This window comes from Staurois parvus, unplaced genomic scaffold (genome assembly GCF_062004578.1).
Source record: "Staurois parvus isolate SC_StPar_1 unplaced genomic scaffold, SC_StPar_1.0 ptg000442l, whole genome shotgun sequence".
Taxonomy (NCBI): Eukaryota; Metazoa; Chordata; class Amphibia; order Anura; family Ranidae; genus Staurois; species Staurois parvus.
In genome coordinates, this window is record NW_028318238.1 from 1,004,831 (window position 1) to 1,029,095 (window position 24,265).

The window sequence follows — 24,265 nt, forward strand, 5'->3', positions numbered from 1 at the left end:
CATGTCATGACTGTTGGGTCTGTTGGATTTCTATTACTCTACTACACCTGCTAGTAAATTATTTGAAATGTAGAAATATAATTTCTACCAAAAACAGTGATTGATCAGGTTAGTGATGTCTGACTGCTATTATTTTGAACACAACTGTATGTGTGAAGTCAGTCTGAAGTTCCTTAACCACTTGCCTACCAGGCACTTTTACCCCCTACGTGCCCAGGCCAATCTTCAGCTTTCAGCGCTGTCGTACTTTGAATGACAATTGCACGGTCATGCAATTGTACCCATATGAAATGTTTATAATTTTTTTCACACAAATAGAGCTTTCTTTCTGTGGTATTCAACCACCACCGGATGTTTTATTTTTTGCACTATAAACAAATAAAGAGCAAAAAAATTTGAAAAAAAGGGTTTTCTTTGTTTCTGTTATAAAATTTTGCAAACAGGTAATTTTTCTCCTTCACTGATGTGTGTTGATGAGGCTGCACTGATAGGCAGCACTGATGGGCACTGATAAAGTGGCACGGATAGGAAGCACTGATGGGCACTGATGAGGTTAAAAGGAGAGAGAGGGGCGCCAGACTAAGTGCACTATTAAATAATCATTTATTGCACTCAATGGTATGTAACTCACAAGAGGTAAGTAGTTAGCCGGCATGGATACATAGGGATGTCATCCAGATGGGGTTCCAGAGGCAGAGAAGAGAGAGTGGATGGACATCTGGGGGCCACGGCTCATTCGGTAAACCTACTACCCCTCCTTTTGTCATAAGACTATTTTGGTCTAGTGACAACCCTGACTCCTTCCAAAATTCCACATCCTCCTGTGAAGCTGTCATTTGTAAATCTGTCAAGAGGGTGTCCTCAGGGAGGAACAGTGGTACCATGAGGGTCATTGAATCAAGCGGGGCAGTTTCAGCCTGGGGCAATTGGGCGGCTGCTTTAGCCACCTGATCTGCCAGTGAATTGCCTCTTGCAACCTGATCATCAAAATTCATATGACCTTTGCATTTAATTACTGCTACTTGAGCAGGCAAATGGATGGCTTCTAGTAAATCAGTAATCAAATCTCCATGGAATATTTTCTGCTGTCACAAGCCCTCTTCTTTTACATATTTTCCCAACATCATGAACTACACCAATGGCATACAGTGTAAATATCAACTGTATGTCCTTTAAAAAGCTGGCAAACCTTGGTAAGAGCAATCAATTTGGCAGCTTGAGCTGATTTGTAAGGAACAGATGAGGCTTGCAGTATAATGTCTGGCAGCTCTACCTCTGCATACCCTGTTTTAAACTTACGGACAGTAGGTCTGGTGCATGAACCATCTACAAAAAATGTCTTTAAAATTCTCTTGTGGTTCAAACATGTCAGCTATGGGTGTGGTGTCCTCATGTATTACCTGAATGCAGTCATGTTCCTCAGGGGGTGTATCCTGCTGTCCCTTAAAACCTAACATACCATTCAGAATCGCGATTGGTCTTGATGTGGGGGAAGAGTATTCCAGAGAAAAATTGGAGGTAGATATGAGAATTACCTCATACCCTAAAGACCTTTGTGCCATCATGTGCTGTGTTGTGAGGTTCTTTAATACATGTAATACATGATGTGTGGTGTGCAAAACTATGTCATGACCTAGAGTTACTATTATTGCTGCCTCTATGGCCATTGCACATACGGCCAGTGCCATTAAGCAGGCTGGCATGCCCTGTACCGGGGATGGGAAGTACTCTGGAAAAAAAGGCAGTTGGTCTCATGTTTTCCCCATGCTCCTTGGCCATGGCTACCGCTATACTTTTACAACTGTCCCTAGCATACACATGAAAACATTTTGTATAATCAGGTGATCCCAGACTGGGAGCCAAAACTACATTTCTAAAGGTCTTGTATCAGTAAAAGTGAGCATGTATCAGTGCTGGGTTCCATTGTATAAGGTTGGGTGCCTCAACCTTTGTACATTGCAATATTGTCATAGTAGGAGAAGTCAGGTATCCATTGCCTGCAGTAATTGACCATTCCAAGAATGGACAGCATATCCTTCTTAGTGTAGGGACGGGGCAACGCCAGAATAGCTTGGATATGCTGATCACTTAGAGTGCATGTGCCTTGTTTCAGAATGAAACAAGGTTACTGTACAGCTTCCTGACAAAACTGCATTTTATTTCTTGAGACCTTGTGACCCTCTGTCCCTAAATAGGTTAACAAAGACACAGTGTCCTGCCTACAGGCACCCGCACTTGGGTTGCACAATATCAGGTCATCAACATTTTTTGCACCAAGTATATTGATTCCCTTCGAGCTGGAAGGCCAGTAGCAGTTGTGTCTCCTCATCAACCGGTGCTGAAAAAAAGTACATCAAAACAACCTGAATCTTTACCAGTCTCTAAATCCTTTGATTCATTCTCTGGCCATTTACCTACCAATTGTTTAAACAAAAAAGTGTGATTTCTGGTCTGAATGCTTGGACCAGAGTCTGAACATAGTCTTCATATCTCCTGTAGCTATAGACTTCTTATCTCCACGTTTTTTTAAATTCTGATAGTATCTTCTCCCACATTGCATTCACCTGTTCTCCCGTCCTCATAGGGTATAGTGCCACATTTGCAGGAGCGGGGCCAGCATGAGCCTGTGCCAGCATAAGGGAAGGTACGTGGGCGCTATGAAAGACTGACTCTTCATCATAGCCCATCAAGCCATCTAGCAACATTCTATAGTCCTCTATGGTACATTGCATTCCTTTTGTAGACCTTTTCAAAAATTTTACCATGGCTGTGGGGTTTTTTCTTGGATTTGGAGCATTTTTAACAATATTGTCAGTTGCTACAGTGACATTGAAAGGGCAGATGACAAGCTCATCCCGGACTGTCCTGAAAGGTAATTCATGTACCGCGGCACGTGCCTCCTTATGTTTTTTTTAGTGGCGTAATGACTACCACCTTCTGTCACCCTATTTATCATCCTCCTCTCTTTTTCTCAGTGATATGTAGAGGAGGACAGCTGGGCACTGAGCCCGCACAGTGATATGTAGAGGACAGCTGGGCACTGAGGCCGCACAGTGATATGTAGAAGAGGACAGCTGGGCACTGAGCCCGCACAGTGATATGTAGAGGATAGCTGGGCACTGAGCCCGCACAGTGATATATAGAGGAGGACGGCTGGGCACTGAGCCCGCACAGTGATATGTAGAGGAGGACGGCTGGGCACTGAGCCCGCACAGTGATATGTAGAGGAGGACGGCTGGGCACTGAGCCCGCACAGTGATATGTAGAGGACAGCTGGGCACTGAGCCCGCACAGTGATATGTAGAGGAGGACAGCTGGGCACTGAGCCTGCACAGTGATATGTAGAGGATAGCTGGGCACTGAGCCCGCATAGTGATATATAGAGGAGGACAGCTGGGCACTGAGCCCGCACAGTGATATATAGAGGAGGACGGCTGGGCACTGAGCCCGCACAGTGATACGTAGAGGAGGACAGCTGGGCACTGAGCCCGCACAGTGATATATAGAGGAGGACGGCTGGGCACTGAGCCCGCACAGTGATATGTAGAGGAGGACGGCTGGGCACTGAGCCCGCACATTGATATATAGAGGAGGACGGCTGGGCACTGAGCCCGCGCAGTGATATATAGAGGAGGATGGCTGTGGGCACTGAGCCCGCACAGTGATATGTAGATAAAGACGCCTGGGCACTGAGCCCGCACAGTGATACGTAGAGGAGGACAGCTGGGCACTGAGCCCGCACAGTGATATGTAGAGGACAGCTGGGCACTGAGGCCGCACAGTGATATGTAGAGGAGGACAGCTGGGCACTGAGCCCGCACAGTGATATGTAGAGGAGGACGGCTGGGCACTGAGCCCGCACAGTGATATGTAGAGGAGGACGGCTGGGCACTGAGCCCGCACAGTGATATGTAGAGGAGGACGGCTGGGCACTGAGCCCGCACAGTGATATGTAGAGGACAGCTGGGCACTGAGCCCGCACAGTGATATGTAGAGGACGGCTGGGCACTGAGCCCGCACAGTGATATGTAGAGGACGGCTGGGCACTGAGCCCGCACAGTGATATGTAGAGGACGGCTGGGCACTGAGCCTGCACAGTGATATGTAGAGGAGGACAGCTGGGCACTGAGCCCGCACAGTGATATGTAGAGGAGGACAGCTGGGCACTGAGCCCGCACAGTGATATGTAGAGGAGGACAGCTGGGCACTGAGCCCGCACAGTGATATGTAGAGGAGGACAGCTGGGCACTGAGCCCGCACAGTGATATGTAGAGGAGGACAGCTTGGCACTGAGCCCGCACAATGCTAGGTGGAGGAGGACAGCTGGGCACTAAGCCCACACAATGCTAGGTGGAGGAGGACAGCTGGGCACACCTCATACCACCACCCCCCTCCCCTTGGCCTACAGCAATTGTTGGCTCTCCAGTTACTTAACACCCAAGCTTACTATCACTTCCTTGGCTGCTGCCTGGGCAATAATAGAGCACAGGAGAGAAGAAGTGCGCTGTGCATAGCCGTCCTTGCAGCCACCCAGTACACACTTATTATAAATGCTGCTCTTCCAGTAAACTACATCTACATAGAACGGCACACTACAGTCCAGCCTACCTTCATCCCTTGGCACTCACTGCTAATGGTTATCTATACAGCATCTAGCCACGTGTGGGTACCCCGCACAACTAGGCAAGACCCTCGCTGCGTGACATCAGATTGTTGGGGCTGCTATCCTCCATTCTGCCACCAATTACAGCTGTCAGCTTCCACAGCCCGCTTGTGTTGTTTGGTGAGGTGAAGGATTGGGAAAAGTGGATCCCAAATGGTCAGCCCGTTAAAGCCATGGAAGGCGGCACAAGGGGGAAGGATGTCCCCTTCTTTTGCTTGTAAAAGCAGTCCAGTGGCTAGTTAGCCGCTCGAATTGCTTTTACAAGAGAGCCGAATGCAGGCTCTAAACCCTGCTGCTTTCCTGCAGCTGGGCTAAATATAAAAAAACTTCTTGCCCGGTGCCTGAAACTGCATATCCCGAGCGTTGGGCGATAGGATTTGAACATCCCTGAGTTGAATGACATATTCAGTGAAGGTAGGAAATCAGCAACATGTAAAGAGGTTTTGCCTGGAGTTCTGCTTAAGCCTGGGTTCATACTTGTGCGATGCGCTATATCGCATGTGATTCGCACAGGAACCGCACCGCATTCTGTGTAAATCACATGCAAATTCTGTGCGGTGCAAATTGAGCCATACATTTTGTATGGCTCAAATCGCACCGCATCTGCACCAAAAAGGTGCAGGACCCTTTTTTTGGTCCGCACTAGAATCGGATTGCATCGTTATTCACACTCATGCGATTCAATTCTGCACATCACACCGCGTTTTGTGGACCAATTTCGGGGTGTTGTCAACTTAACATACACACCCGCAGTGGTTCACATGAACGGGGTGCGATTGTGATTGCGGAATTTGCACTGTAACCACTGCAAATTCCACACTGCATCAGTGTGAACCCAAGCTTAAGGAACATTGTACAAGAAAATTGTATACTGTATGGCCAGCCTTACACTGTCCTATCTTCCCCCTGTTCTCATCTTAACATTTCTTTTCTCATTCCCAGGTTTCCGCAATGAAGCTGACTCCTTGCTCACCGTCACTTCAAATACATCCTATAACAGCCTGCGTGATCCCACAGAGGCTCGCCGCCTGCTCAATCTGCTAGCTCAAGAGACCAGTATATTTGAACAGCACACTATCCCTCCTGAGAGGTACCTCTTCGTCTTGGTATGTACCACTAACACCTCCACACCTCTATACTTACAGAGCTTCCTAAACCAGCCATCGCAGTGAGAGCAGCCCTGCATGTACCCATTGTTCATACGCCTAAGAAAGCCACAAAATTCTTATTCATTTCAAATTGCCAGCACCTGGTGACACTATTGTAGTATGATTTATCAGGTCTCTATGATCTAGTCACATGATCTGCTGAATCATGGATTCACCCACAAAATCATGGCTTTCCTGTAGTATGATTGAGATTTATAACAGAGCCAGTAAGCAAAACTATGTACACGTGAGTTAGTGTACAATACAGTATATAAAGTAGTAATATAAATTACAGATTTGCTTGTATAAATAAGCAATAAATGTAGTCAACCCAAAACTGAGCTTTTCATTTTTTGAAACATGTTAGAGCAGTGGTGGTCAACTTACTTGATATAGGGGACCCTACTTGTAGCCCCTAATATCAGAAAATGGCTCATATTGTTGAGTGTATGTAATGCTATATAGTGGTCAGAGTCAGTAGACATACTGAGGTAGATTCTATATGGGATAAATTACATAGGCCTTGGATCAAACTGCCTTCAACACATAAGTTGTGGTTTACAAAAATAAAATGCACTGTATTACCAAAAGTATTGTGCCAGCACAGATACTGGAGCGTGAACACATTGTTCCCAGAGATTCTGCCCTTATCTCATTCAGGATCAGGTAGAACTGAACTGGACATTCGTCCCTCAGCCAGAAAAAATAAGATACACTATATTGCCAAAGGTATTGGGCCAGTCCTCCAAATCATTGGATTCAGGTGCTCCAATCACCTCCATGGCCAAAGGTGTATAAAATCAAGTACCTAGACATGCAGACTGCTTCTACAAACATTTGTGAAAAAATGGGTCGCTCTCAGGAGCTTTATGAATTCAAGCGTGGTACCGTGATAGGTTGTCACCTGTGCAATAAGTCCATCCATGAAATTGCTTGCTACTAAACATTCCACGGTCAACTGTTAGTGGTATTATAACAAAGTGGAAGCAACTGGGAACAGCAGCAACTCTGCCACGAAGTGGTAGGCCACGGAAAATGACAGAGTGGGCTCAGCATGAAGCACAGTGCACAGAAGTCACCAACTGTCTGCGGAGTCAATAGCTAAAGACCTCCAAACCTTTTGTGTGGCCTTCAGATTAGCACAACAACAGTGCATAGAGAGCTTCATGAAATGGATTTCCATGGCCGAGCAGCTGCATCCAAGCCTTATATCACCAAGTGCAATGCAGAGCGTTGGATGCAGTGGTGTAAAGCACGCCACCACTGGACTCTAGAGCAGTAGAGATGTGTTCTCTGAAGTGACGAATCACGCTTCTCTGTCTGGCAATCTGATGGACGTGTCTGGGTTTGGCAGTTGCTAGGAGAACGGTACTTGCCTGACTGCATTGTGTAAAGTTTAGTGGAGGGGGGATTATGGGTTGGAGTTGTTTTTCAGGGGTTGGGCTTGGCCCCTTAGTTCTAGCAAAGGGAACTCTTAAGGCATCAGCATACCAAGACATTTTGGACAATTTCATGCTTCCAACTTTGTGGGAACAGTTTGGGGATGGCCCCTTCCTGTTCCAACATGACTGCGCACCAGTGTACAAAGCAAGGTTCATAAAGACATGGATGAGCGAGACTGGCCTACACAGAGTCCTAGCCCCAACCTGATAGAACAGCTCTGGGATGAATTAGAGCGGAGACTGCGAGCCAGGCCTTTTTGTCCAACATCAGTGCCTGACCTCACAAATGTGCTTCTGGAAGAATGGTCAAACATTCCCATAGACACACTCCTAAACCTTGTGGACTGCCTTCCCAGAAGAGTTGAAGCTGTTATAGCTGCAAAGGGTGGGCCAACTCAATACTGAACCCTACGGACTAAGACTAAGATGCCTTTAAAGTCCATGTGTGTGTAAAGGCAGGCGTCCTGATACTTTTGCCAATATAGTATACATAAGAGCGCATTGAAAGCTGTTTGGACTCTTGTACGTCAAATTGGTGCAAGGCTACTGTTTGGAGGGGGTCCCAATTCAGCATCAACATATGATTGAACATACAGTATATTAATCATCACACAGTAAAGTACCAGCTGAAGATGATTGCTAGCAAGCTGATATTGCACTTACAGATGGAAACATCATGAAGTTAGATCAGGTGAACAACCTAAAAATAGCTCTTGAACATGAAGAAAACATACACTCACTGGCCACTTTATTAGGTACACCTTGCTAGTGCCAAGAAAATCTCCCCCACACCACCACCAGCCTGAACCATTGATACAAGACAGGATAGATCCATGCTTTCATGTTGTTTACACCAAATTCTGACCCTACCAGCTGAATGTCAAAGCAATAAGTCTGCCCATTCTCCTCTGACATCAACAAGGCATTTTCGTCCATACAACTGCCACTCACTGGATGTTTTCTCTTTTTCGGACCATTCTCCGTAAACCCTCGAGATGATTGTGCGTGAAAATCCCAGTAGATCAGCAGTTTTTGATATACACAGATTAGCCCGTCTGGCACCAACAACCATGCCATGTTAAAAGTCACTTAAATCCACTTTCTTCCTCATTCTGATGTTCAGTTTGAACTTCAGCAAGTCTTCACCACGTCTAGATACCTAAATGCATTGAGTTTCTGCCATGTGATTGGCTGATTAGCAGTTTGTGTTACCAAGCAATTGAACAGGTGTACCTAATAAAGTGGCTGGTGAGTGTATGTGCAAAATCAGAATGTCTCCAGTTCTATTAGCAAGCATAAGTTTCCATAGACAGAGCTGGCATGCACTGCTATGGTATATTATAGGGCTCTCACGTAGAGCAATCCAGCATTCGCTATCCAATGTAATGCTGTTACTTAACTTGCACTGACAGTCAGATTTTGCATGAAGCAGCAAAGCAAATAACATGCTTAGTCTGTATAGCAAGCAACATTAATAATGGATTCGCGTTTGGCCTTATGAACAGGCATAATTATGCAAAAGATCAACTAGCATGCGCAGGGGCGGACTGACCATTTGGAAACTCGGGTACTGCCTGAGGGCCCAGGGTCAGTAGGGGGCCCCATGAGATGCCCCTGGTACCTTTTTCATAGGCTTTTTTGAGTTTGGGCAAGGACACAGGGGCCCCATGATCCCCTATTGCCTGGGGCCCCATGAGTTGTCAGTCCGCCCCTGAGCATGCACTACCATTTACTGAGCGTGGCAACATTGAGCATCAAAAGCTTGATGGAAAACAGATGAATAAAGTAATGATCAGAGCATGAAGCATCAAAGGAAGTCCAGAAACCTCTATGGAAAAAGCTCATCAAGAAAGTGAATATAGTTTCTGTGTCCGTGCATCCACTGCATGTGCATGATTAAAAAATTAGTTTCACTTCTGATTCCCTTGTTAAGTCAATAATTTCATTTCGTCATGTTCATTATGTTAGAATGATTTGTTTTCGGATTTGTTTTGTACTGTATATTCATTGTTCTTAAGCAGTTTGTATTTTAGAAGTTATTTCAGAAAATTCAGATTCATTGGTTACTTTTTTATGTTATTTCTGTGACTTGCTTGTGATTTTCGATGCGACTTGCTTGGCACTTTGATGCTATGCAGAGCAAAACAAACCCGCATACTGGTGCTGACAGGGGAGAGATCTGTATTGTTTACATACAGACCTCTCCCATTCAGTGTTCCTCGGTGATCGCCGGGTGCCAGCAGGGAATCTCTGTCCAGGACGTGGTGATCGACATCTGTAGCCGCCAATGGCAGCACGGGTAGGGGGCGCGTTTATATACGTGATTTTGCGCAGCCCTGCTGCCCTGTAGCAGTAGTTCTGCTATAGGGCGGTTGGTAGGTGGTTAATAATGAAATAAACTCTTCTAAAAAATGCATCACTTGACCAAGGTATTAATCGTATCTCTGTACTGTTTTACTTACGGATAAATCAATAAAAAATTATTGCTTAAAAAATGCAGCATACAAAAAATTTTGAAAATGAAAAAATTTTAATTGACTAATAAAAATAAGATAAAACTTAAAATAAAATAGGCTGAAAAATATTACCTAAAGGGAAGAAGAAGACCAGACCGATCCTACAAGGGGGCCTCACCATGCACAATTTTTATAAGTATTTCATTGCCATTTAACTTGTTGGCTTGAGTGGTTTGAGTAATCCCTCTGTCATGTTGGAGGCTGCCATTTTGAATTCCCTTGAGCCCATAAACACCTACTATTTCGGAGCCCCTTATCCACTGACCCCCCTTGTGCTAACTATCATCAAAGGTAGGTCGGTGGGCCGCAAGTGGGAGTCACAGGATCCTCTTACTCTTTCCCTTTTCGCCCCACTATAGAATAATCTTGCTCTAACCCACTTTTCGTGCTCACAAATCCCCATAATAAGACAAAATTTGTCCCAGAGCAATTCCCTTTACAAAATGCCTTTAATAAACTAACTCCTTGGTTTTCATGTCCTTCCCTTTTGTTATATTCTATGATATTTTTGCTGTTTGTTCATATTTCTTCTCAGCCTTTGGCTAAGATCAAGTGTAGCATTTGTTCTTATCAGTGTCCAGTAGGGTGCTCCACCATTATTCTTGCCTTCTGGCTACAATGGCTGGCTGTATAGTATCCCTGCTGGTATGAAGGGGGATCCTGAGGGATCTTCCTATGGAAATAGAAACCTGTTTCTGGGCAGGGGAGGCTGGGAGTAATTCTCTGATGAAACATTCTGGGGGGTCCAACGCCTCCTGATTTGAGCAATGCTTCCTGGTCAGGAAAAGCAGAGAGCACCCCTTGGAAGTGGCATCCCGGGGGTGCCCAGAGTAACACTATGGGTTTGGGACCCCACTGTGTGAAAAGCCATAAAAAAGAAACAAATGCAACCTGCCCATCTAAGCATTTTTGGGCTGCAATACAATTATTATTATTTGTTTTGGGAGGGATTAAATACGTACAGTAACTCACTACAGCCAATCAGAGTTTACATTCCAGAAGTCAGACCACTTTTAGAGCTTGTCTAGATTGCCAAATGCAGTATCTGTTCAGGTGCATTCAGCCTGCATTTGGAGGCAGTTTGAGATTCTTTTGGGATCCTTTTAAATTTTTTTTTACAGATGCCTCTGATCTTCTTCTGACTTGCTTTTGAACTCTGTTCAAGCTGCATCTAATTTCTTAAAACTTCTTTTTCATTCTCGTTGACTGGAATAAGAGGAAAATCAACTCTTTGTAAATTAAAGTTCATGTACACTGGCCCTAAAATGGGTTCCGATTGGTTACTGTGGGTTACTGGACTCCCTGCCTACCAGTTTTTTTTTTTTTCCTACATGTTCACTGAGCTGTGCATGCACAACCAATTGTACAGTATCAGTACACTTTTGTGCCCGGGCGAAGTAACTCCTGTGCATGTGCCCAGGTTACGTCAACCCAGCCATTCAAGAAAACTCTTCCATAAATTGATGGAAAAACCTTCTTTCTTCCATGTACAGCCATGCAATATGAACATTTTGGGATCCAAAAAATAATGTATGTGCCCAGCCTTCCCTACACCATTCTATTTTCCTCTTTTTGCTTTCTACTAATTTGAATTTACATGATTAGGAGCAGAGTATGCAGCAATAAATATAGAACTGTAAATCAGTTGCTCTTCATGTGGATTTACATTCATAGAGAGCACAGAAGTTCCATTCATGGTCCCTGCCCCAGTCCCCAAGCTACAGTTCTCTAAAATGTGTAATTCCCTGCAGATAATGACAGAACAGGCACTGTTTATAGGTGATAACTGGCAAAGCTGGAGTATTAATATTATTATTATACAGGATTTATATAGTGCCAATAGTTTGCTCAGCGCTTTACAATATAACGGGAGACAATACAGCAACAATACAGTTCAATACAAGAGGGTTAGGAGGGCCTGATCCTTGGAGCTTACAATCTAAGGAGTATTTCATTAAACATAACTGTCCATCAGGACTTTTTTCTCAAAGAATAGTTCCAGGTACTCCCCCTTCCAAGTCACCCCTTGTCTCCGCCCACTACCTACCTCTGAGCACTGTCCCTTGTTTCACCCCCAACTGACCTCACAGTACTGCCCTTTTAGAGAATACAGAACCACATACAGTATAATTTTTTGGTGCTAATTAATTTGTATGGAATGCAATAACAAGAAAATCAGTAAAATAGATCACCTGCAACCAGTAACAATAGATCCCCCCAGTAAAATTACCCCCCCCCCCAAAAAAAAACAAAAACGATCCAGCCAACACCAATGGATCCCTGCCAGAAACAATAGATCTCCCAGTAGTCAGCATCTGTAGAATCCTTCCTCAACAGTAGATTCACTACCCCATAGCAACAATAGATCCCCCACCAGCAAAAATAGACCTTGATCAACAATATATCCCCCCAGTGACAAAAAATCCCCTAGCAGCCAGCATCAATAGACCCTCCAGCACACCCCAGTACCCCAACCTTTACATACACACAGTGCTGGAGATGCTGGGACTGTGTTCCCACTGAAAAAAAGCCCTGCTGTCCATAACATCAGTAGAGCGTAAAAAGCCTTTCTGATCTGTTGATGTAGGAGATAAAAAAAAAAAACCTGCAATAAATTTGATAATATTATGTGATTTTGTGTTTAAAATATTTGGACTGTGTGTGTTTCAGGACCGCCTCATCGTTCTCGATATGGGAACAGAATTTGTGTCCATTGCCAGACGGTTTTATCCACCAGAGCCCTTAACAAGCAATGAGAAGGAAATTGCGGAGCCAGGTACGGCAGTCTTAGTGAGTCCTGGCTGGCAGGAGACCGAAGATGGTGGGAATAAAGATGAAGAATGTGCTGAAGTGGATGAAGATAGCTTCCTAGTCAACCTGCTTGAGTGACGGGAAAGAGAACCTATGCATATTGAATAAACCTGTCAGAATAATGCTTTTTAAATAAGTAGCATATTCCATTTTGCATGCCACATGTTCTGGTTTATCAGCATAGTTTTTTGTATCAGTGGCCCAAAACAAAGATGTTCCCCCACTTGGCCTGGTTACAGGCAACAGGAAACTCTTATATTCTCTACTGTTCTTAAAGAGACCTTGTTAGCAACTTTCAAAAATTGCAGATAAAAGCACAGAAAAATCTTTGCATGCTTACTTGAAGTGGTTTTCCTTTCTTTAAATTATTCTCTTGCAATGTGTCTTTGAATTTCCTAGAAAATTTGACTATTCAATTCCCTAGCACAGCCCCCTCCTCCTTACATGTCACTGCCTTCTCTTTTTTTTCTAGGAGTGGCTGATAAAGTTGGCTATACACCAGTATTATTTTGTTCTAATAATTAGTGGGGTCAAATCAATGTTCATTTTCAATCAGTGGCAGGAAAATTTGGAGTAGGATTGAAATTTTTTCTTAAATGAACAAATTTCTAACAGTGTATGTGGTTTTTGTTCAGGAAATTAATTTTAGTCTAAAATAGAATGTTAAAAGCAAACCACATTGTAAAGGACTTTCAAATGACATTTGTATAGCCCAGGGGTAATGAATTAACATTCAAGGAGGTCCGGTTGCTAACATTTTTCTTCCAGCCAAGGTCCGAATCTTTTCAAGTAAAAGAAAGAACCACCTTACATAAGGTGTCCCCATAAGAGTGCCTGCATACATCAGGTATCACCATACATGAGGTTCCCCCATCAGTGTGCCCTCATATCATGTGTCCCCATCAGGGTCCCCCCATACATCACATAACCCCATCAGTGTTTCACTAAAGATTAGTAGAACTGGGGGGGGCGCGGAAGCTGGGAGGAGTGTGCTGTAGGGGGAGGGGCACACACATGAAATGATTGGTTTCTATGACGCCGGCAATCCTAACAACTAATGACTGCAGTTTAGTAAGGATCCAGCAGAGCAGAATGGTGGGCTGTTGCTCCAGACTGGACTTTCAGTAGGTCCAGATCCGGACCATGGTCTGCCATTTAGTGAAGGCTGGAATAGTCATTGAATGTACAAAGAATTGTCATTCAAATGTTTGTCTGAACATCTACTAGTGCATAGCCAGCTTAACTATCCATTCTGGCCATGGTCCTCTGTCCTTTTACTCACCTCCTCAAAGAGCAAAGGGGAGTACTATTGAGTGCCACTTGTGTGATCTGCCATTTAGTGAAGGCTGATATAGTCATTGAATGTACAAAGAATTGTCGTTCAAATGTTTGTCTGAACATCTACTAGTGCATAGCCAGCTTAACTATCCATTCTGGCCATGGTCCTCTGTCCTTTTACTCACCTCCTCAAAGAGCAAAGGGGAGTACTATTGAGTGCCACTTGTGTGATCTGCCATTTAGTGAAGGCTGATATAGTCATTGAATGTACAAAGAATTGTCGTTCAAATGTTTGTCTGAACATCTACTAGTGCATAGCCAGCTTAACTATCCATTCTGGCCATGGTCCTCTGTCCTTTTACTCACCTCCTCAAAGAGCAAAGGGGAGTACTATTGAGTGCCACTTGTGTGACAGCTCTGAGTCTCCTAGGGCTGCTGATGTCACATCAAAGATGGTGGCTCTCAACAACAGCCTTTTTGATGTCAACACACTTGAAACATTCACAGGTATACAACATGCGTAGCATATGTTAAATGTGGGGTGAATTTTTACCCACTTTGTTCCACCCTTTTCTCCAATAAATATTATACTTCTGCTTTTATCCCTGTCAACATTCTTGCAAACCTGTAAAATCGCCTTCCTGTACTGGGTTGGCCATATCAACACAGTGAAAATTACCCTCCTACTCAAAATCCTATAACTTGCATGGATCCCACCCAGGGGCGGACTGACCATTTGGAAACTCGGGCACTGCCCGAGGGTGGGGGTCAGTAGGGGGCCCCATGAGATGCCCCTGGTACCTTTTTCATAGGCTTTTTTGAGTTTGGGCAAGGACACAGGGGCCCCATGATCCCCTATTGCCCGGGGGCCCCATAAGTTGTCAGTCCGCCCCTGATCCCACCCCATTACACATGCTTGCTTCATCGACAAATGTTTCCTGTTATTTAGGCACAGAAATCACCCGGAATTTTCCACTCCACATTATATACAGTTGCAAGAAAAAGTATGTGAACCCCTTGGGATTACGTGGAGTTTTGCATAAATTGGGCATAAAATGTGCTCTGAACGTCATCTAAGTCACAACAATAGGAGAACACAGTCTGCTGAACATAATACTACACAAATATTAGATGTTGCCATGGTTTAATTGCACATAACAAATAAACATTCACAGTGCAGGGAGGAAAAAGTATGTGAACCTTTGGACTTAATAACTGGTTGACCCTCCTTTGGCAGCAATAACCTCAACCAAACATTTCCTGTAGTTGCAGATCAGACCTGCACAACGATCTGGAGTAATTTTGGACCACTCCTCTTCACAAAACTGTTTCAGTGTAGCAATATTCTTGGGATGTCTGGTGTGAATCGCTCTCTTAAGGTCATGCCACAGCATTTCAATCGGGTTGAGGTCAGGACTCTGACTGGGCCACTCCAGAAGGCGTATTCTGTGCTGTTGCAGCCATTGTTTTGTTGAATTACTTGTATGCTTTGGGTCATTGTCCTGTTGCATCACCCATCCTCTGCGGAGCTTCAGTTGGCGGACAGATGGTCGTACGTTTTCCTGCAAAATGTCTTGATAAACTCTGGAATTCATTTTCCCATCAATGACAACAATCCGTCCAGGCCCTGAGGCAGCAAAGCAGCCCCAAACCATGATGCTCCCTCCGCCATGTTTTATAGTGGGGATGAGGTTTTGATGTTGGTGTGCTGTGCCTTTTTTTCTCCACACATAGTGTTGTGTGTTCTTCTCAAACAACTCAATCTTGGTTTCATCTGTCCACAGTATATTTTGCCAGTAGTGCTGTGGAACATCCAGGTGCTCTTTTGCAAACTTCAAGCATGCTGCAATATTCTTTTTGGACAGCAATGGCTTCCTCCGTGGTGTCCTCCCATGTACTCCATTCTTGTTTAATGTTTTCCTTATTGTAGATGTGTCAACAAAAATGTTAGCATGTGCCAGAGATTTCTGTAGGTCTTTAGCTGACACTCTGGGATTCTACTTTACCTCATGCAGCATTCTGCTCTGTGCTCTTGCAGTCATTTTTACAGGACGACCACGCCTAGGGAGAGTAGCAACAGTGCTAAACTTTCTCCATTTGTAGACAGTCTGTCTTACCGTGGACACATGAACATCAAGGCTCAAGGAGATACTTTTGTAACCCTTTCCAGCTTCATGCAAGTCAACAATTCTTGATTGTAGGTCTTCTGAGAGCTCTTTTCTGCGAGGCATGGTTCACATCAGACAGTGCTTCTTGAAACCAGTAAACCCAAAACAGGTGTGTGTTTTTTAAGGGCAGGACAGCTGTCAGCAACACATCCAATATCATCACACTGATTGGAGTCAAGGTTGGCTCACTCCTGGCTCCAATTAGCTCTGGGAGAAGTCATTAAGCTAGGGCTTCACATACTTTTTCCTCCCTGCACTGTGAATGTTTACATGTTATGTGCAATTAAACCATGGCAACATCTAATCTTTGTGTAGTATTATGTTCAGCAGCCTGTGTTCTTCTATTGTTGTGACTTAGATGACGTTCAGAGCACATTTTATGCCCAATTCATGCAAAACTCCACGTAATCCCAAGGGGTTCACATACTTTTTCTTGCAACTGTACATATAAATTGCAAGGAGCCCTAAGTGTCCCTAATGAAATATTGTGGAGTGCCTTAGATTTCCTAGCTTTCATTACTGCACACCATTAAGAGCACTCCTCTTTAGGTCTTTTTGGAACTCCTGGATTGTGATGAATTTCCAATCAAAGTTTAACACAGTCCCACAATCTGTGTGGCCACCCTTTCCTGGCCCCTTGATGCCCCATAGCGTGAAATAATGGGATTCCGCCTGATACTGACTCAGTGCCCTACCTTTTACCCTTACTGATGATAACAAATACCCCCTTTTCCCCTCTGGAATAGAAGGCTCTAGGTCCTTTGATTGGTAGACTTGTCATTGCTTAAACCATGTTCATCATTTTCTAACCTTGCATCACTTTCCAGCCAGACTTGTGGAAGCATCATACAGCCCCCCAGTTAGAATACTTTAGATATCTCCATATTAGACATTGGGTCATTTTCTTACTAGAACTCAGATTTTCTCTACATTAAATTGGTCTTTGAACATGCATACCTTTATACGCCAGGGTCGCATAGACTTATTTCTACCTTGTACACAGCTATGAGTTCCCGCTTTCCCCATCTTCCCCTCTCATTTGTTGGGAAATGGGAGCAAGATGTTATGCACTCAATACCCCCTGAGGACTGGAGCAAAGCCTGTTCCAGGATAGCCAAATGTTCCTTTAACACATCTATATTGGAATGAGCCTAGGTCCTTTTAACCTTTTTGGTGGTACTGGACGCCTATGCAGATTGCATCAGCCCCATCTTAGGGTTCATATCAAGTGGTCCTATTCAAAGTTAGTGTCATTTTGATCCAGAATGTTTTACCTTATTCAAATCCTGTTTCAGATTATTATCCCAAAAGATTCTGGAATAGCCCTTTTACACCATTCAATTCCAGGTCTCACAAATCCCCTACAAATACGTTTCTGTTTATGGTGGCCAAACAAGCTGTTGCCAAAGCCTGGAAGAAATCTAGAGTTGATCTGCTAGAATTTAAAACACATTAATATTCTGATTGTTAATGAGGACTCCTAGCATTCTCCATGACTCGCAACCAAATCCTGGAAACCCTGGCTTGGATATACCTTCCCTTCCTTAAATTCTTCTTACCTCAGTTACCCATGATACTTGGCTTCCTGTTGACCATTGTGTTCAGTTCCTCCACTTGGGCAACCTTCTAATTTTTCAAACTGTATCTTGATAACCGATTGTTTGCCTTTACCACTTGATGCTGTCTATTACTTAGATACACCTAGAATTGTTTAACTGTTTTGCACAGCCCTTTTATGGGTGATACTGTTGTTACTCTTCTATTTGCAAAATCAATAAAAACAAATTGAAACAGAAAATACACTGAATGCACATATAATCTGATGGAAGCTCTCTGTCGACTGTTTATTGCTTTCTTAACCCTCATTTGGGTGATTTCTCATCACTCTTCTTTCTTTGCTGAGGGAAATTCTTTCAGTTTCCTGTTTACTAGACAGGTGTCAGAATTACAAGAAAACAAGACAATGGGAACACAGGCAGGAAGAAAACCGGAAAGTTATCCATTATACGCAATTTTTAATTCCTGACAAGCTCCATGGCGGCACCCCTCCCACCCCCCTGCACTAATCAGTACCTTAGCTCATAAATGTGAGCTCCCACCCCAGCCCAGTGTTACATGGCCAGCCACCTTCATGGAGCCTGTCAGGAAGGAAAATTTTGGTAAGTTTGATGGAAAAATTTCTGGTTTCCCTGACAGCTGCATGTCAGCACACAGCTAGGAAATAACTAGCTGACCAGGACAGGATAATGCAAAACAAATGAGCCTAATCAGCTTAATTTCCCCCAGACTTGATGGTTTTTAAGGCTGCTGGTTCCACGTGGTAGCGGGACACAAAGTAGGACCTAGTACAGGGGTGGGCAAACTTTTTGACTTGAGGGCCGCAATGGGTTCATATATTGGACCCGGGGGCCGGACCAAGAGTAGATGAATGATGTGTATGTGTCATCCATAGTAAGTATAGTAATATTCCCCCATAGTAAGCATAGTAATTAATCCCCCATATAGTAATTCATCCCCCATAGTAATTCATCCCCCATAGTAATTCATCCCCCATATAGTAATTCATCCCCCATATAGTAATTCATCCCCCATATAGTAATTCATCCCCCATATAGTAATTCATCCCCCATAGTAATTCATTCACTTACCTTTGCTCCGCGCGTTCCTCTCGCCGTGTTCCCGCGCAGTTCCGGTCTTCAGGGCGGACTGTGAGAGGAGCCTAGCTCCCCTCAGGTTCGTCACGCTGCCCCGCCTACACACATCCTGACAGCATCACGCTCCACGGGCCGGATTAAAAGGTCCGCCAGGCCGTAGTTTGCCCATTGCTGACCTAGTAGCTGCTTTGCCAATAACTTCTGGAGAGACACGAGAGGCTGCTACCCAAGATATTGAAACACTTTTTGTAGAGTGTGTTTTTATCCCTTCTGGAATCGCCAACCCTTTTGATTTGTAGATTAAATTAATGACTCGTGGGTTCCAGACCTTGGAATTCTGACATTGCTTCAATATAAGATGTTGGCGTTCTACCAATGTCCAGAGGACTAATTTGTCTATCATCTGAGAAAAAAGTAGGAGGAACTATTTCCTGGCACATATGGAACTTCAAGGATACCTTAGGCATGAACCCCATCATTGGAACAAGAACCACTCTGTCGGTGAATGTGGTAAAGGGATCTTACACATCAAGGCCACTATTTCTGAAACTCTGGGGCTGAGGTCACCACCACCAGAAAGGTCTTACAGTGGAACCTCATTCTCATAATCAATATTGACTATTTGTAGTCCTTTTGCTGCTAGAATTAGTAAATAGAAAAGTATATTATATTTACTTGTTTTAAAGGAGAAGTGTAGCCAAAGCTATTTTGTGTTGCACTCCTGTGATCCATTTTCAGCTGACGTCACTCAGCTGGTCCAAGCTCTTAACATATCCTGACCATATGGTTGGGATCCACCCAGAAGCCTGAACTGGCACTTGGCTCAGCCTCTCAGTGATCCACTAAAAGCCTGAGCCAGCCCCTCCTGCCCATCCACAGCCCAGAGCTCCAGTGAGCTCTGGAGGGGCAGAGCAGAGAATGACAGTCTCGGGGTGAAGGTGAGAACTGAGCAATCATCAGTGTTTGATCACTGCAGAGCTGGTGGGGGACAGATGCAGCATCAGATCAATGCTGCATCCACCTAAGTGAGTATGAATGTTTTTTTAACCACTTGTCTACTGGGCACTCCCCCCCCCCCTTCCTGCCCAGGCCAATTTTCAGCTTTCAGCGCTGTTGCACTTTGAATGACAACTGTGCAATCATGCAACACTGTACCCAGGGGTGGTGAGGTCGGGGGGGGGGGGGGGGCGGGTTTCGAAGTCAGCTGAGATTGTTTTTTTGGTAGGTGGTGAGGTTGGGGGGACGGGTTTCAAAGTCGGCTGAGAGTTTATTTTTTGGGGTGGGGGCTGGGGTGGTGAGGTCGGGAGGGCGGGTTTCCAGGTCAGTTGAGATAGATTTTTTGTGGGCGGGTGGGTGGGTGGGGCTGGGATGGTGAGGTGGGGGGGTGGGTTTAGAGGTCGGCTGAGATCTTTTTTTTGGGTGGGGGTGGTGAGGTCAGGTGGGCGGGTTTCGAGGTCAGCTGAGATAATTTTTGGGGGGGCTGGGGTGGTGAGGTTGGTTGGGCAGGTTTCGAGATCGACTGAGATATTTTTTTTGGGGGGTGGTGAGTTTGGGGGGTCTAATTTCGAGGTCGGCTAAGATTTTTTTTTTGGGGGGGTGGGGGGGCGGTGCGGGGGTGGTGAGGTCGGGGGGGGTGGGTTTCGAGGTCGGCTGAGATAGATTTATTTTTTGGGGTGAGGGGTGGGGTGGGTTCAGTGAGGTCGGGGCAGAGGTTTTCAAGGTTGGCTGAGATAGTTTTTTTGTGGGGTAAGACGGGTTTCTAGGTCGGTTGAGATATTTTTTTGGGGGGAAGTGGTGAGGTCGGGGGGGGGGCGGTTTTCGAGGTCGGCTGACATTTTTTTTTTTTGGGGTGGTGGAGTGGGGTGGGGGTGGTGAGGTCGGGGGGCGGTTTCCAAGGTCGGACAAGATTTTTTTTGGAAGTTGGGGGGTGGGGCGGGGGTGGTGAGGTCGATGGGGCAGATTTCGAGGTCGGCTGAGATATTTTTTTGGGGGGTGGGGCGGTGGTTGTGAGGTTGGGGGGTGGTTTTCGAGGTTGGCTGAGATATTTTTTTTGGGGTGGTGAGGTCGGGGAGCCATTTTCGAGGTCGGCTAAGATATTTTTTTTTGGAAGTTGGGAGGTGGGGCAGGGGTGGTGAGGTCGGGGGGGCTGGTTTCCAGGTCAGTTGAGATTTGTTTTGGGGGGGTGGGGCGAGGGTGGTGAGATAGGGAGTGCGGGTTTCGAGGTTGGCCAAGATAGTTTCTTTTTTTTGGAGTGGTGGGGTGGGGCTGAGGTGGTGAGGTTGGGGGGCGGTTTTCGAGGTCGGCTAAGATATTTTTTTGGGGGGAATGAGGGGATGGGGCGGGGGTGGTGAGGTCGGGGGTCGGATTTCGAGGTTGGCTGAGATATTTTTTTGGGGGGGTGGGGGCGGGGTTTTTGAGATCAGGGGGCGGGTTTCGAGGTCGGCTGAGATATTTTTTTTTCTGGCTTGGGGGTGGGGCGGGAGTGGTGAAATCGGGGGGTGGGGCGGGTTTCAAGGTTGGCTAAGATACGTTTTTTTTGTGGGGGGGGTGGGACGGCGGTGGTGAGGTCGAGGGGGTGGGTTTTGAGGTCGGCTGAAATCATTCTTTTTGGGGTGGTGAGGGCGGGGGGGCAGTTTTTAAGGTCGGCTGAGATAGTTTTTTTTGGGAGGTAGGGGGGTAGGGCCGGGGTTGTGAGGTCGGGAGGGCAGTTTTCGAGGTCGGCTGAGTTTTTTTTTTGGAGGTGTGGCGGGGGTGGTGAGGTTGGGGAACGGTTTTGAAGTCAGCTGAGATATTTTTTTGGGGGAGGTGGGGGGTGAAGTCGGGGGGGCGGGTTTAGAGGTCAGCTGAGATATTTTTTTTTTGGGGTGGGTGGTAGGGTGGGGGTAGAGAGTTCGGGGGGCGTGTTTCGAGGTCGGCTGTGATAGTTTGTTTTTTTTGGGGTGGGAGGGTGGGGCGGGGGTGGTGAGGTCAAGGGTGCGATTTTCGAGCTTGGCTGAGATAGTTTTTTTTTTGGGGGGTATGGGGCAGGGGTGGTGTGGTTAGGGGGGCAGGTTTCGAGGTTGGCTGAGATCGTTTGTTATTTTGGAGTGGGGTGGTGGGGCGGTGGTGTTGAGGGCGGTTTTCGAGGTCGTCTGAGATATTTTTTTTGGGGGTGGGGGGTTGGGCGGGAGTGGTGAGGTCGGGGGGGGGTGGTTTTCCATGTCAGCTGATATAGTTTTTTTGGGGGGTGGGGCGGGGGTGGTGAGGTCGGGGGGCGGGTTTTGAGGTCGGCTGAGATATTTTTTTGGGGGGGTGGTGAGGTCAGGGGGCGGGGTTCGAGTTCGGCTGAGATGTTTTTTTTGGGGGGGGGGTTGGGCGGGGGTGATGAGGTCGGAGTGGGCGGTTTTCAAGGTCGGCTGAGATATTTTTTTGGGGGGGGGGTGGTGAGGTCGGAGGGGGCGTTTTTCAAGGTCGGCTGAGATATTTTTTTTGGGGGGAGGGGGGTTGGCCGGAGGGGGTGAGGTCGGGGGGGGGCAGTTTTTAAGGTTATCTGAGATAGTTTTTGGGTAAGTTGGTTGATGGGGCAGGGGTGGTGAGATTGAGGGTCGGTTTTCGAGGTCGGCTGAGATAGTTTTTTTTGGGGTGGGGGTGGGGGCGGGGTGGGGCAGGGAGGTGGGTTTCTAGGTCAGTTGAGATATTGTTTTTTTGGGGGTGGGGCGGGTGTGGTGAGGTTGGGGGTTCGGGTTTTGATGTTGGCTGAGATAGTTTTTTTGGGGGGGTGGGGGGTGGTGAGGTTGTGGGGCGGGTTTCGAGGTCGGCTGAGATAGTTTTTTTGGGGGGGTGGGGCAGGTTTCGAGGTTTTTAGGGGGAGGGGGGGGTCGGCGGGGTGGTGAGGTCAGAGGTGGCGGTTTTCAAGGTCGGCTGAGATTTTTTTTTGGGTGGAGAGGGGGGGTTGGCCGGGGGTGGTGAGGTTGGGAGGGCGGTTTTTGAGGTTGGCTGAGATATTTTTTGGGGTGGGGCAGGGGGGCGGGTTTCTAGGTTGGTTGAGATATTGTTTTTTTTTTGGGGTGGGGGGTGGGGCGGGTGTGGTGAGATCGGGGGTTCGGGTTTCGAGGTCGGCTGAGATAGTTTTTTTTGGGGGGGGTGGGGCGAGGGTGGTGAGGTCGGGGGGCAGGTTTCGAGGTCGGCTGAGATTTTTTTTTTGGGGTGTGGTTGGGGGGTGGGGCGGTGGTGGTGAGGTTGGGGGGCAGGTTTCGAGGTCAGCTGAGATTTTTTTTATTTTGGTGAGTGTGGTGAGGTCGGGGGGGAGGGTTTTGAGTTCGTCTGAGATGGGGTGGGGGTGGGGAGTTCAGGGGGGCAGGTTTCAAGGTCGGCTGAGATAATTTTTTTGGGGGGTTGGGTGATGGATTGGGGGTGGTGCGGTCAGGGAGGCGGTTTTCGAGGCCGGCTGAAATATTTTTTTTGGGGGGGTGGGGTGAGGGCGGTGAGGTCGGGGAGGCGGTTTTCAAGGTCAGCTGAGATTTTTTTTTGGGGGGGAGGGGGGTGGGGGTGTGTGTTGAGTTCAGGGGGAGGGTTTCGAGGTTGGCTAAGATAGTTTTTTTTTTTGGGGTGGGGGGTGAGGTAGGGGTGGTGAGGTTGGGGGCGGTTTTCAAGGTCGGCTGAGATAGTTTTTGTTGGGGGGTGGGGGTGTGGGGCGGGGGTGGTGAGGTCGGGGGGGGGCAGGTTTCGAGGTTGGCTGAGATTGTTTGTTTTTTTTTAGGTGGGGTGGTGGTGCGGGGGTGGTGAGATAGTTTTTTTGGGGGGCAGTAGGGGGGTGGGGCAGGGGTGGTGAGGTTGGGGGGCAGTTTTCGAGGCCGGCTGAGATATTTTTTTTTTGGGGGTGAGGTGGGGGTAGTGAGGTCAGGAGGTGGTTTTCGAGGTCTGCTAAGATAGTTTTTTTTTGTGGGGTGAAATTTTGGTTTGTGATACACAGATGCAGTGTAGTTTCACTTTAAATGTGAGATCCAAAGGAGAGACTTGATGACTGAATCTGGCTAAAGCTTGAAGTTCCGTGACCATCGGAAGTTCCCACTACAGTCTTGAAGAATGCAATACCTGCCCACTGAATTCCTGTAAACGCTTTAAAAAAAGTGAACTTCTGGTTCAGATCTTTTCTGGCAGAACATTCTTCAAATAGTTTTTCTTAAGAGGTTGTATAGGACTAAACACTATATATCCATGCCAAGCTGAATAAAAATATACTCCCAACAGTATTAAGTCTTTCATTGGCTGTTGTGCTAGTTGTTAAGTTGTGAAGATGAACACTTTTGTTAAAGCAAATACTTTTTTATTGGGTTATCATATATATATATATATATATATATATATATATATATACTAAAGGTGAGTTCTGAATATCGCACACCAAGAAGGAAGATTAGTTTCCCAACTAGTGAAAAATAAATGGTTCCATCTAGTGCCATCTTATTAGCATCATGAGCCCCTGGGAAAAGTAGTGCAGTGGGGCCCCTACCAGCCTGCATCACGTTCCCCTATTACAGTGCCCATATACATCAGCTTCCCCCATCACAGTGCCCATATACTGTATATCAGGTGTCCTCTATCAC

General features: G+C 46.1%; 1 protein-coding gene and 1 pseudogene across 1 annotated transcript in view; both read left to right on the top strand.

Annotated features, from left to right (window-relative positions):
* The window catches only part of LOC149453984 (melanoregulin-like), a 39,993-nt gene extending 25,533 nt beyond the window's left edge, over nt 1-14,460 (top strand). The window contains exons 4-5 of the mRNA XM_089687974.1: nt 5,606-5,769; nt 12,440-14,460. Coding sequence (XP_089544100.1) covers nt 5,606-5,769; nt 12,440-12,658 — 383 coding nt within the window. The 3' untranslated portion in view covers nt 12,659-14,460. The remainder of the gene's footprint in view (nt 1-5,605; nt 5,770-12,439) is intronic.
* Nucleotides 10,293-10,463, top strand: LOC149453985 (U2 spliceosomal RNA; annotated as a pseudogene).
* Nucleotides 14,461-24,265: the final 9,805 nt, after the last annotated feature.